Genomic DNA, 12,585 nt, shown 5'->3' on the forward strand with positions numbered 1-12,585 from the left:
CATGGCCGCGCCCGCCCCGGCCCCGCCGCTTCCGGCGCGTCACTGCCGCCATGGCGCGGGGCCCCGAGCGCGTCTCCGTGCTGCTGCCCACCTACAACGAGCGCGACAACCTGCCCCTCGTCGTGTGGCTGCTGGCGCGCACCTTCACCGACAGGTACCGCACACAGCCGCGGCGCGGGCAGGGATGGATGTGGCCGTACGGCTGCGGGATGCCCGGCTCCCGAAACACACGGCGTTGGGAAGGCGGTGACGCCGTCCGGGTCCCCAAGCCGCCGTGAGACACGGAAACGCTGGAAAATCCCTCCCAGCCCATCAGATCCCAACTGGGCCCCCTCCCCGCCCTGTCCCCAGCACCGAGTGCCACCTGCAGCCCTTCCTGGGACACCCCCGGGGATGCTCCAAACCTCCCCGGGCAGCGCCCGCCCGTCCATCGCGAAATCATTCTCGTTTCAGTGGGATCGATTTTGAAATTATCATCGTAGATGATGGAAGCCCGGATGGCACACAGGAAGTTGCTCGGCAACTGGAAAAAATATACGGATCAGATAAAATAGTGAGTTGTGTATTCGGTAACATTTTTTTCCTATTTTTTTTTTGTATTCCCTGGATCCGGTACTTTCTTTACATCCTTAAACAAGCTGTTGTACACCAAGTGTAAGGTCATGATAGTTCACAATGTGCATTCTGACCAAAAATGCAAAAGCATGAATTGTTTGCCAAATGCTGTCAATCCTTGGTGCATTGCTGTGTGCTCCTGAGCAATGACTGGTGAGTGTTGCTCCACTTGCTGCAGGCCTGAGGGAAAGATGGGGTTTGGATAAGATTTAATTTAATTTTAATTGACTGCAGGAGTAAGGAAATCAGAAAGATGAAAGCTGGGCTGGGCTTATGATTTATTTTTAATCTGTCTCATTGCATTCCTCAAGAACAGGATATTTTTTTATTTATTTTTTTTAATCTATGTAATGTATTACTGCATAACCCTCAGTTATATACCAGATGCTGTCATTTACTTAGTGGCAGTCAGATACTTTTCCAGTCTGTTACTGCATAAATGCCAAGTTTTTAAAAGTATTTCTGGATTAAGTTGCATTTATGAAGATTGTTTTAAGAAAAAAAAATATATAGGAAGTTTTAGAGTCTTCTTAAAAACTGTGTGTCAAGTAATTTATGTGTTTTCTATATCTCCTGTAGCTTCTGAGACCCAGAGCAAGGAAACTGGGACTGGGTAAGTCTTTATTAACTCTGATTAGTAAAAACAAATAAAAGAATCTGCTGGATACTTTGACTGATCAAGTGTATAAAAGTCCAGAAAAAAAATCACAGCAAAGCCCAAAAGCAGAAACACATTTTCATCAAGTTGCTGTGAGCAAACAAGCCTTTAAAATGCACATAACCCTCCCAGTGTGTTTCTAAAACGTCCCCCAGGAGCTCAGGGCAGATCCTCCCTCCTGCCCTGCACGCTGGGCACACAATGGGCAGTGAACCATTGCTGCTGGTTTGGAGCCCATCCTGTTTCCTGGGGCTCCTGAGTGTGCCTGCTGCTTTGGAAATGGCATTTCAAGTAGTGACCCATCCTCAAGTGAAGTTTCCCTGTGCATTTCCATATTAAAAGAGTGAGGGCAATTATTTGTGTTTCCATCAGGCACTGCTTACATCCATGGGATGAAGTATGCCACTGGGAATTTCATCGTAATTATGGATGCTGACCTCTCCCACCACGTAAGGCTGTGTTTTGTGTACTCTGGGTACACTCTGTTACAACTCACTTTGCAGTGGCTGCTGTTGTTTTACCCCCACCCTTTTTTCTCATCTGTCTTCTTTTCATTTCAGCCAAAATTTATTCCAGAGTTTATCAGGTAGGTGCTGATTATAGTATGAAAGTTGATCTTTATAAATTATATATGAGGCAGCCTATGAAATTCTATGCTATAATGGGCAAAAGATAATTATAAGATTCGCTGTCTATGAAATTCTGTGCCATAGTGGGTAAAAGATAATTATAAGATTCCCTGAAGTAGCTCTTTATAAGACAATTAACAGGTGTTTGAATAATGTTCATAGCTGCCTGAACTATTGCTTTCCTCTCTTCTTATTTGTTCAGAAGTTTGTAAAATACAGATTTTGTACTGAAAGAATGATTGTTTTTACTTTGAAATTTGTACTGTGAAACATTCCTCCAGTTTTTCTGATAAAACCAATTGTTCATAGAAAGCAGAAAGAAGGCAATTTTGATATTGTATCTGGAACAAGATATAAAGGAAATGGAGGAGTGTATGGCTGGGATTTGAAAAGAAAGTTAATCAGGTTAGTACTTTTCAGCTCTTTACACAGAAATTTGTTACTTGTGAATAATAATTCCAAGTAGTCCATCCCTGTAAGCTGAACTCTTTAGTCCCCAGAGCTGCTGCACCTGCTGGGCATTGCAGACTCACGCTGAAGAGCAGAAGCACCCACCACCGCTGGGTTCTTTGGTTCAAATCCACCAAGAAGGACTGGAATGGCATGGGTGGGCTTGGGAAATGGGCTGAACAGTGGCCTCAGGTTGGGACAGACGTCCAGTTCCATCATCCAGAGAACAAGCTGAGACTCTGAGAGCTGGCAGGTGTGAGGGACAGCTCAGCCTCACAGCTGGAGTGCTCCTGTCCCTCCCAGAGAACAGGCAGAAGTTTTATTTATCCTGCAGAGAAGCTGGAGCACAAGCTGTGTTACAGTCTGAACTGCAGGTGGTATCACAGGAACTGGATTTGGATTGTTCCTGCTTTTTAATGGCTGGAGTAAGTGCCCATCTTTTTGTACTAAACAACTCTGATGTTCTCGTTCACAGCCGTGGTGCCAATTTTCTGACTCAGGTCTTGCTGAGACCGGGGGCATCAGATCTGACAGGGAGTTTCAGGTAGGAATATAGTTTGCAATTCCTAATGTTTAATTAAGAAACTGCTGGACAACGAACTGGAGTAAGAACAGACCTTTACTGTGGACTGTGAAATCTGTTTGGAAAGGGTGGAAGAAACATTGGATTAGATTGCAAGAGCTGCTGCTCCCATGACCTCGGTGGAGATTTTTATAAATAGTAATGAGCTGAGTGATTGCAGTTCAGATTCCTACACACTGCCTGGATTTCTAAGTTCCAGAAACTTCAGATTTTATTTCCTTTGGAATTGTTTACAGGTTGTACAGAAAAGAAGTCTTACAGAAGCTGATGGAGAAGTGTGTTTCCAAAGGATACGTCTTCCAGATGGAGATGATTGTGCGGGCTAGGCAGTTGGGATTCACCATTGGAGAGGTATGGGCAAGCTGGGAGAGGCACCTGTGCCTCCCTGGCAAGGGACACACAGATTCCTGACTTCTGGGTACCTCCAAGAAGCAGCCAGGATTTTCAAATTAATACAAAGAAATTACATGTGTAGATTTCTGTTTTTCCAGCTTTGTCAGGTGAATGCCAAACCTGAAGTTGCAGTTATTTGTTCCCCTGGTTTCTCAGATCCTTCCCCTCTTCCTCTTGCCATTCCTTCAGCAGCACACAATTTTACAAGGTTCTTCAAAGGAGGGAAAGAAGTCAAAAAACACCACAAAGCTGCTCCGAGCCTTTTCTTCCCTGCTTCCTATTGTACTGACATCTCTACTCAAGTCTTTACAAATCATTTCATTTTCTCCAGCAGCCTGATTCTATTTCAGATTCGTTCTCTGTCAATTATTGCCTTGTTATTTTCCAACTTTTCAGCTCTCTCAACTTTCTGCTTCTAAACTCTTTGAATGTGCTGTCTGCAGTCAATGAAAAAACTCCATGCAATTGTCAGATTCTCTATCTCCAGCAGTCTGCTGCCTTTTTTATTTCATTGAATTGCTCTTGCTGGTCTCTTTAAAGATGATTCACTGGGAATCTCTCTGCAGGAGCATCTCAGAGCCAGTTCATCCTCGTTTCCAGGACTATGAATTGTCAGAGAATTCTGGTGCTTGTACTTCTCTCTCTAAACTTCATGTGTGGCATTTCTCCATCCACACAGAGTAGAGCATTTCCTCACCACAAAGCAGCTCTTTTCTTCCACCTTTTTTATGTGTGGAGCAGCATCCCAGGGAAAAATATTTCTTCAGCAAAGTTGAGAATTGAGATTGAACTCTGCCAGTTTAAAAGAATAAATGTCTGTTGAGAGCTGACACAGGCTGTACCTGAAGAGTTGCACACACATCTCTCCTGTTTTGCTGGCCTTCACCAGGTGTGCAGTGTCCTCCAGCACTTGGGAAATGCTGTCTGTGAGACCAGTGATAGAACCTCTTGTGCAAGGAAGGCAGAAGTCCAGAAACAACTCAGATTAATTCCAGTGCTGAAGGGTAACACTGGAGCCCCCCATTAGATGAGATAGTAGCTATTCTTCATCCTGGTCAGGAAATGCCACTTGTGCCATCCTGCCCTGGCTCCATACTCGGTGATTCCTGCCCCTTTCCAGGATTGTCACTGGGATCATCGAGGTGACACTGCTAAGACAGCACAGTCACTGCTGAGTCTCTGCCTGCCTTTCTGGGCATCTTCTTCCCATCTTCTTGTCCTGGCCTGACCTGCTGGAATTGTGAGACCCTCTGGCACATGGGGGCTGGGGATTTGGTGTGTTCCTCTTGCCAGGTGATTCCTGGTTGACACTGCCAGCAAAACACCAAGCCAATTTTTTTACTGCCTTTTGCAATTGAAGTTCTTTATTTTAGTTCCTGAAGTATTTCAGTTTTGCAGACAAACATGATGGAAATGGTTGAATATTCCAGCACAGGGTTGGCAGAATGTCCTGTCATGTGTCCCTTGTGTGTGCCCAGAGGAGTGAAAGCAGAACGTTCCCAACATCTCAGGAGTTCATCTGGACAGCGTCACTTTGTGAAGGAGACCACAATTTATGTGTTAAATGCCCGTAAATCCTGCAGATGATCTATAAAATGGCCAAAGAGTGATAAAAACAGGTCTTGTACAATAGGCACTGCCATGTTCTGAAGTCACCTCCCAGCCAGGGTGAGGTTGAGCTGTTCTGTGCTTCCTGACTCAAAGGCTCCGAGTTTGGCTGACAAGGAAATGCTGGAGGCTTTGTGAGCTGTTAGTTTGCTCTGCCTGGGTGGATCATGCAGCCATGAGTAATATCTTTGGATCAGCTTTAAAGGTGATAAACCAAGTCATTCCGTGCTCCCCAGCTATGGGGCACCATTCAGGGCCCCGGTGGGAGCTGACACAAAGGAGCCAGCCTGGTGCTTGCCTCCTCCCCATGCCTGAACAAGCTCCAGCTCAAAGGCTGTTCTTTTGTTTACAGAATTTCTCATGGTTTCGGTTTTGAACCTCAAAAATGATTTTGCTTGTTTCAACAGGTTCCCATCTCGTTTGTGGACCGTGTCTATGGAGAATCCAAACTGGGAGGCAATGAAATTGTCTCCTTCCTAAAGGGGCTCTTGACCTTGTTTGCTACGACCTGAGAGCTCATCCTAAAGTAATTTTTCTAGATAAACATTTTCTGACACCTGTGTAGATTTAAACATACAATAGCAGAAGCTGGGTAATTTGTGTGGTGGGCAGAAGACCTGCTATGACCTAGTAATTAAACAACCATCAACAATAAATCAAACATCCTGCAGCCCAGAATGTTCCTTCCTACAGAAATGGACTCTGTGTTCAACCAAAAATTAATAAAGGCTAATGCTTTTCTATTTTTGTAAAAATAATTAAGTCAATAAAGAACACAAAGCTAAATGACCTTTTGCATTTGGAAATGAATTATTATTCAGCAGAAGCTAAGGGTCATTTTGAAATAAAGATGAGCAAGGACCAAAAAAACCCTGGAATGTGTCCTGTCTTTGTCCTGTGGTTTGTAGATATTAATTTAAACAGATACTAATTAGTGTCCTTTCTTTCCCTCAGCACATGCACACATTGTCATGAAGCAGCTCCAAAGAACTGCTCGTGGCTGGGGCAGTTTAAGAGGAAATCACAATTCAGTGGTTTGTGCCTAGACTGGAAAGAAGGAATATTCTTTGGATGGGAAAGGGAACCGTATGTGTGGAATAATTTTGTATTCTGTGCATTTGTCCAGAAGCAGATGAGTCCTTCCCTTCATTAGAAACTAAACATATTTAGAGTCTGTGAGACCTCACCAGGTTTTGGGGAACAGAAGACCTCAGGGTGGATATTGCAGATTTTTTCCTTCTGACAAGTACCAGTTTGCAAGGTCAAGTCTGTATCTGCTCCAGATCCTGAGGAGGGAGGTACAAACTGAGCAATTCAAGTTTTTGTTTCATGACCTGATAGAGCCAGAACTCAGGAATTGTGAAGCTCTTGCAATCAAATATGCATTTGGGAGGAAGATGAGATTTTCTGATAATGGCTTTATATATCTATATTAAAAATATGTCCTTTTATTTATTTTTTTTATGGATACCTGTGGAGATTGTGGATCAGAAAATTAATGGTGTAACAGGAGAAGCAACAAGTGTCTTAAAAATGTTGCCCATTTGGCTCATATTTGCATTCCTTTAGCACACCCAATGCAGTTGTAAATGTTAGGAAAAAAATTTAGAAAGTCTGTAGATAAATGATAAATTTCTATTTCAGAGCCATCACATTGATAAAAACAATTCAATAGTTATTTTGGATAAATAAATTTTTCTAGCAGACTGCTTTAGAGCTAGCCCTCTGTTCTGTGGTGGGGTTGTACACATTCTGATAGTTTGTCCTTTGCTGACTGTCCAAATCAAATGCTAGATAGAATTTGCGTTAAAATAATAAAAGATGTAGCTGCAGGTTTTGAATCCACATGTAACTGGATCACAGTGACTGAGCTGTGCATTTTGTGACATTTGCCTGTACTTTTTCAGAAAATGACGTATAATTTCGTTTGTTGCAGACTAATCAGAGCAATAATATACACAGAGATACATCTCTGGATTTAAGGGCCAGTGAAATCTGCAGTAGATAGGCTTTATCTATTTATGTCTCATTTGGGGGTTTCATAGCAAAAAACATTATTTTAAGTTAAAAATAGTTACAAAGTTTCTAATGACCAAATAATCAGGGTTTAGGTGTTTATTTACATAATGCTGATCATTTTCTGGAGTGCAAATTAAGCTTCATGAAGTTCATCTTTTCCCCATTTTTATGTAGAGATATATAACTGAAGTCCAGTGTATGAATTATTCATCATCTGACTGCTGTGAATTAGAGTTCAACTTTTAGAAATCCATGGCTACTTTTCTAATTATGAAAATTACCTGGTAAAATTCCTTCATTTATTGATGAGATCATGTTTGGAGGAAGGTGCTTTCACATATCAATTAGGGTCACAATACAGGAATATTTTGTGTGCTGCAGTGTGAATTTGCAACGTGGCAGGACAACAGCCAGGTTTTAGGTAAATATGTGAAATTTCTCCCTATGTTTAAAGGTGATGGGTTTATCAGGGGAAAGAAGTGCTGTAAAGGAACAAACCCCAGAGCTCCATGGCACCAGGACATGAGCAGACACCACAATAGTGTTTGAAAGAAGGAAAACTGATCTCAGTCTGCACCCCCTGCTTGCAGGAAGCCCCTCTGAAAGGAACTAATCTGTGGATCCCACAGACAGGGGAAGCATTAGGAACACCCAGGCTTTCCTGCCTTGGTGGGATACACAAACACACCTTGCACCACACACACCATGGAAACTGTTTGGCTTTCCCTAGCAAGAGAAAGGCTTGTGATCTTGCTGTTCTCAAAATGTTAGCAACAGACTAAAGCAGAACAGCACTTCCATCATCTTTGGAGATCAGGTGCTTGGAACTCCATATAATGTCTTAAATATTCATGAACTAGGGATTTATATAGTGGCATTTTAATTCTCAGTTCCTTAATACCATTGCAATACTCTCCTTGCCTTGTTTTGGCCACCACAAAACACTGACTTGACATTTACTGAGAATTTTTCATTTTATGTCCTTGGCTTTACAGTTCCACATAAATCAGCTTTTCTTAATTACATCCATATTCATTTCCTATGGAGGCACAAATACTCTGCTAATGCACTTTCTCTATTATACTTTCTGAGGAATCTGTGTCTGCAAGCACTCAATCATCTGGCAGGAGCAGGAGCTTTAATTGCTTCCTGGCTGCCATCAGTTCAGAGCAGAGCTGGAGCTGCTCGGGCACGTTTTGTGCAGGGGGGAGAAGGAAACTCAGGTTTGGCACCAGTGACTTCCCTGGCCCTGAGCAGATTTAGGGTGTCAGGAACAAGGCCCAGCAGTTTGGTGCCTCTGACGCAGAGGATGCTGAAGCTGGGACAACCACTCACACCCCCAGGACCAGCCTATTTATGTTCTGGAATGTGAACCCAGAGTCAGCCCCACATCCCTAGCTGCTCTCCTTGGTGAGGATTTGTCTGCTCTGAGGTTCAGGGAAGTCAGCTTAACTTTTGCTTTGGGTTTTTGACAAAATCTGAGACTTTAACCTCAGCTTGCAATGAAGATGAACCTCGCTGCCAGTATAAACACTATAATCAAACAGATTTTCCAGTGGACTGTGTAGAAATCCAACTGCAAGGCTCCACAACCTTCTGCATATCAACAGTAAAAAATAATGATGACTAATCAATAATATTTATTTGAAGGTCTATCAGGATCCCAAGTACAAGCCTGGACTGAAATCTTGGCAGAAATGAATTCAGTGACAGATTGCCTGCGGAGTTCAGTGCAGGGATGACTTCAGCGACAGATTTCAGTGGCTGGCATTCCAGAGCTGAGGCAAAAGCTAATAGCAGGATCAGCAGGAACAGGGGGTGTGCAGGGGACAGGACTGCTTCTCAAACTCTTCCTTGCTTTAGACCGTATTTATTAGCTCCCCTGTGCCATGCTGAAGGAGGAATGGGCAAAGAAAGTAACTAGTGCCAAGCACAGAAACTCTGAGCATCATTTCCTCCTCTGTTCCTGCCACATTTTACCCTCTCTCTCCAGGCATTGTGGCAATTAAAAACTTCCTTACAGACCGGTTGCTACTGTTCGAGGGGAATACATTGGAACTGGAGAGAGAAAACCAAATTGCACCTTTTAATCCAAAACTAGATGTGAAAACTCAGCCACTGAGAGGGATTTAAACAAAGCAGAAAGCGTAACATGGAAAGTTATCCCTGCAAGGTGGGGCACTGACTGTTCAGCAGAAACTGGCACCAGGGCTGGCAGGTGATGAAGTGCCTGATCAGCACAGGAGCTGGGTGGCTTAGTGAGTCTTAAAGACCATTGTGAGACCAGTGGGCTTAATGCTCATTAATTTACTTGTATTTATTATATAAATTATTATGTTGTGTGTAAAACCATCAATAGTTGTCTTAATTATTTTGTATTTGAATAAAACCCAAGCATGACATTGTTCCTGAGCTAGTGCTAGGATTAATCTGGGCACAGTTTTGACCTGAAGCAGCGGCACAAGCATGTGCAATTAAACCTATTCAGCTTGGGAGTGCTAATCGTCTCCCCTCTGGTGTCAAGTGTTTAGTCTCTTACAATGCAGTGATTTTACTGATTTTTCCAGTGGCTGTGTTGTGAGATACAATACCCACTTCTGCAATAGAGAAAGTACATTAAGACTGTTAGCATCAACTTCTGTTTCATTTTGTTCACTCTGTACACACAGGAGAAAAATAATGTCAAGACTCCTTTTTTCCTTCTTCCTCACTGCTTGAATTTTAGCTTTACCATCAATTTTTTTCACACAAACTTTGTAAACTCTCATCTTTCTTCCCCAGCTCTCTGTTGACAGCTGTCACACTGTGGAAACCACCAAGACAACCCTCCTGAGCTGAATGAGAACAAGATCTTGTCCATCATTCAGGACTGATTTCACACCCACTCTCATCCTTCCCCCCATTTTCTCAGCCCTGTCATTGCAGATTTTACCCCGAGGCAGGCAGTGGCTCCCTTCTGCTCCAGCTTCTGCTGCCACATCTCCCTTCCCTCCTGTTCTCTCCCCTACCCTAAAAACCTCTGCCTGCACCACCCCTCTCGTGCACTGAGTGTTTCTGCCTCCTGACACTCTTCTTTCTATCCCCTCCTGTGCCAAATTCCATTTTCTAAACTCTTCACAAATGGTTTTCCATACTGTAATCATGGACTGAGTATCAACATCATGGCTGGGAATGTTCCCAGCTGGAAACTCCTTGATATTGCTGCTCTTGGGGAACTCTCTGTCTGCCTCTATCTCCATCCCAACCTCACCTTTTCTTGTCTTCTGATAAGAATACAGAGCAAGATACAAATTTACTCATTTTCACCTGCTCCCAGAATTCAGGACAGGGAATGATGCCCAACAGCCTCTTCAGTTCTCCTATATGGATTCCAAGTCTCTGTGTTTGAGCTGTTGTGTTCATTCCCTTCAACAACTATCAAATATCATTTCTATCTCCAGCTGCATTGTCATGTCCCATCACACTCATTTCCTCCAACCTTCAGTCTCTCTTGCTTACTCAAACCCAGCCCTTAGAGTAGGTCTGTGAGCTGTTCTTCTGGAGCTGCTGTATTTTTCTGTATTAAGTGATGGCTAAAGAGTAGTCAGTGGTATGGCACAAATAAAATAGTGTTGAAATAGGAAGGTGCTCAGGTCTGGGGCTGTGTATTTTAGGCAGGAGCAGACTGGCTCAAGCAGCCATGAAGTTAATTGAGAGTTTCTGGATATGGTCCTGACTTAGCGACATTTCAAAATGTTTCCAAACATACTTCAGTAATTGTGCCATCAGAGAAAAAATACCTACTCTTGGAAGGCAAAATGTTGTGATAGGAAAAGCAAACCAGCTCTCTTTGCTTTCATTCCTTGAGACAGATTCCACATGCGTCTCAGAACTCTCAAAGGACCTCAGTTCTAGGGGCTCTTTAACACCAAAACACCAGCTTTGGTTTCAAAGTTACATGTATTTCCTGGTTTTTTTTAATTTATGTTTTCGCGTAGAAAAAAAGAACTTTGACTTCCTGACTCTTATGACCACTGATGTGAAATTCCATGGAAGCACCCAGTGAAACCTAGGTGTGACTTATAGGGACGAGCAAGGGATTTCTATGTTCCACCAATCCAGAAAGTCTCAAAGCAGCCTCAGAGACACAACAAAATGTCACTAAATTCTTCAGAAATGCTATTTCAGTAAATTGTGATAAACAGCACGTACAGACTGTCAGGACACCAGTCACTTGAAAATGCAAGAGATCCTTAAGTTCCATGAAGTCTAAAGGATTGGTGATAACTTTTCTCTGCTTCTATACTTCAGGCAAGGAATCAAATGTACTTTCCTTTCTAGCATTGTCAGGCTGAATTCCAGTGTGTGTCACTGAGCCAGAAAGGGCATAAATGCTGAGGATGGAGGGAATTACACTTTACTTCATCCCTTAAGTGCTTGTGTCCTTCTGAAGTAACAAAAGCCATCCATCCTTTTCACTCCTAGAGGGCTTTCTTACTGTGCTATAGAATTTGTCCGTTTGTTGAAGGCATCTTGAGCAGTGTCATGATCCACATGAAAGAATCATATGTGGGGTCTTGTCCTGAGCCAGTGTTCTGCTGCACAATGGAACGTCCAGTGTCCCTGCATGGGTGGGTGGGTGTGAACACACCTGCACAGGGCTCACCAGACAGATCACAGCCCCACCTTTGGGTGCTGGCTTGTTTTCAGGGTATTTTTGGGTATATATACCCAAAACGTGAAGGCACATGGAGGGATTCTTGGGACTATCCTGTGCAGGGGCAGGGGTTGGACCTGGTGGACGCCTTCCAGCTCAGCATACTCTGCAGTTCTGTGACAAATTCAGATTTCAGAGCGTGGCAGTGTGTGAATCACACAGCTCCTGTGTCACCTCACAGAATTCCCTGATCAATGCCACTGTCCGTCCATGGCAGCTCTGGCAGTGGCTGTCCCAGCGAGGCTCCCACATGGCCATCACCTCACACGACGCCTCCTTCCCTCCCTGGGCTTGGGCCCTGCCAGCCCCGGCCAGGCTGCGATGGGCACAGCCCCGGGGCCAGTCAGGACTCAATGGCTCGGCTGGTGCTGCCTCCCTGCTCCAGCAGGGCCAGGGGCAGCCCAGAGCACATGGCACCGGACTGTGTCCAGAGTGTTCTGGAACGAGACTCCGCTCCCTCTCCGGTCTCTGCTCAGGGCTGGGCAATGCTCAGGGAAGTTTTGTCTCCTGTGCAGAGGGAATTGCTGGGCTCAGTCCCTGCCTGTTCCTCTGGTGCCGCTGCTGGGCCTGGAGCAGAACCTGGGCACTGCTCTGCACCTCCTGCACCCTGGGACAGCGAGGGACAGCGAGGGACAGCGAGGGACAGCGAGGGACAGCGAGGGACAGCCAGGACTGAGGGCCCCTCTCAGCTGGGGCTCCTCTCCAGGCTGAGCAGCCCCAGCTCCCTCAGCCTTTCCTGGGCACGGAGATGCTCCAGGCCCTTCAGCACCCTCACAACCTGCGACGGAAGGGCACGGCAGGCCCGGGCCGCCTCGAGGCCGGGTCGAAGGCCCGTCGGGCCGGGGTGGCAGGGCGGGCCGAGCCAGGCAGGAGGGCCAGGCCAGGCGAGGTAGGGCCGAGCAGGGCAGGGCGGCCCCGGGGCCCGCGGGGCCGG

At 44.9% G+C, this 12,585-nt stretch overlaps 2 protein-coding genes across 2 annotated transcripts in view; one reads left to right on the forward strand and one right to left on the reverse strand.

The window, feature by feature from the left end:
* Positions 1-52, reverse strand: part of MOCS3 (molybdenum cofactor synthesis 3) — a 2,058-nt gene extending 2,006 nt beyond the window's left edge. The window contains exon 1 of the mRNA XM_015647138.1: positions 16-52. Within this exon, the coding sequence (XP_015502624.1) occupies positions 16-52 (37 nt within the window). The remainder of the gene's footprint in view (positions 1-15) is intronic.
* Positions 20-5,726, forward strand: DPM1 (dolichyl-phosphate mannosyltransferase subunit 1, catalytic). The gene is made up of 9 exons (XM_015647841.3): positions 20-154; positions 454-553; positions 1,195-1,228; positions 1,646-1,722; positions 1,834-1,859; positions 2,212-2,307; positions 2,828-2,896; positions 3,172-3,286; positions 5,344-5,726. The coding sequence occupies exons 1-9, from the start codon at positions 51-53 to the stop codon at positions 5,446-5,448; spliced, it is 726 nt and encodes a 241-aa protein (XP_015503327.1). The 5' UTR covers positions 20-50; the 3' UTR covers positions 5,449-5,726.
* Positions 5,727-12,585: the final 6,859 nt, after the last annotated feature.

Source organism: Parus major, chromosome 20, assembly GCF_001522545.3.
Source record: "Parus major isolate Abel chromosome 20, Parus_major1.1, whole genome shotgun sequence".
Classification (NCBI taxonomy): domain Eukaryota; kingdom Metazoa; phylum Chordata; class Aves; order Passeriformes; family Paridae; genus Parus; species Parus major.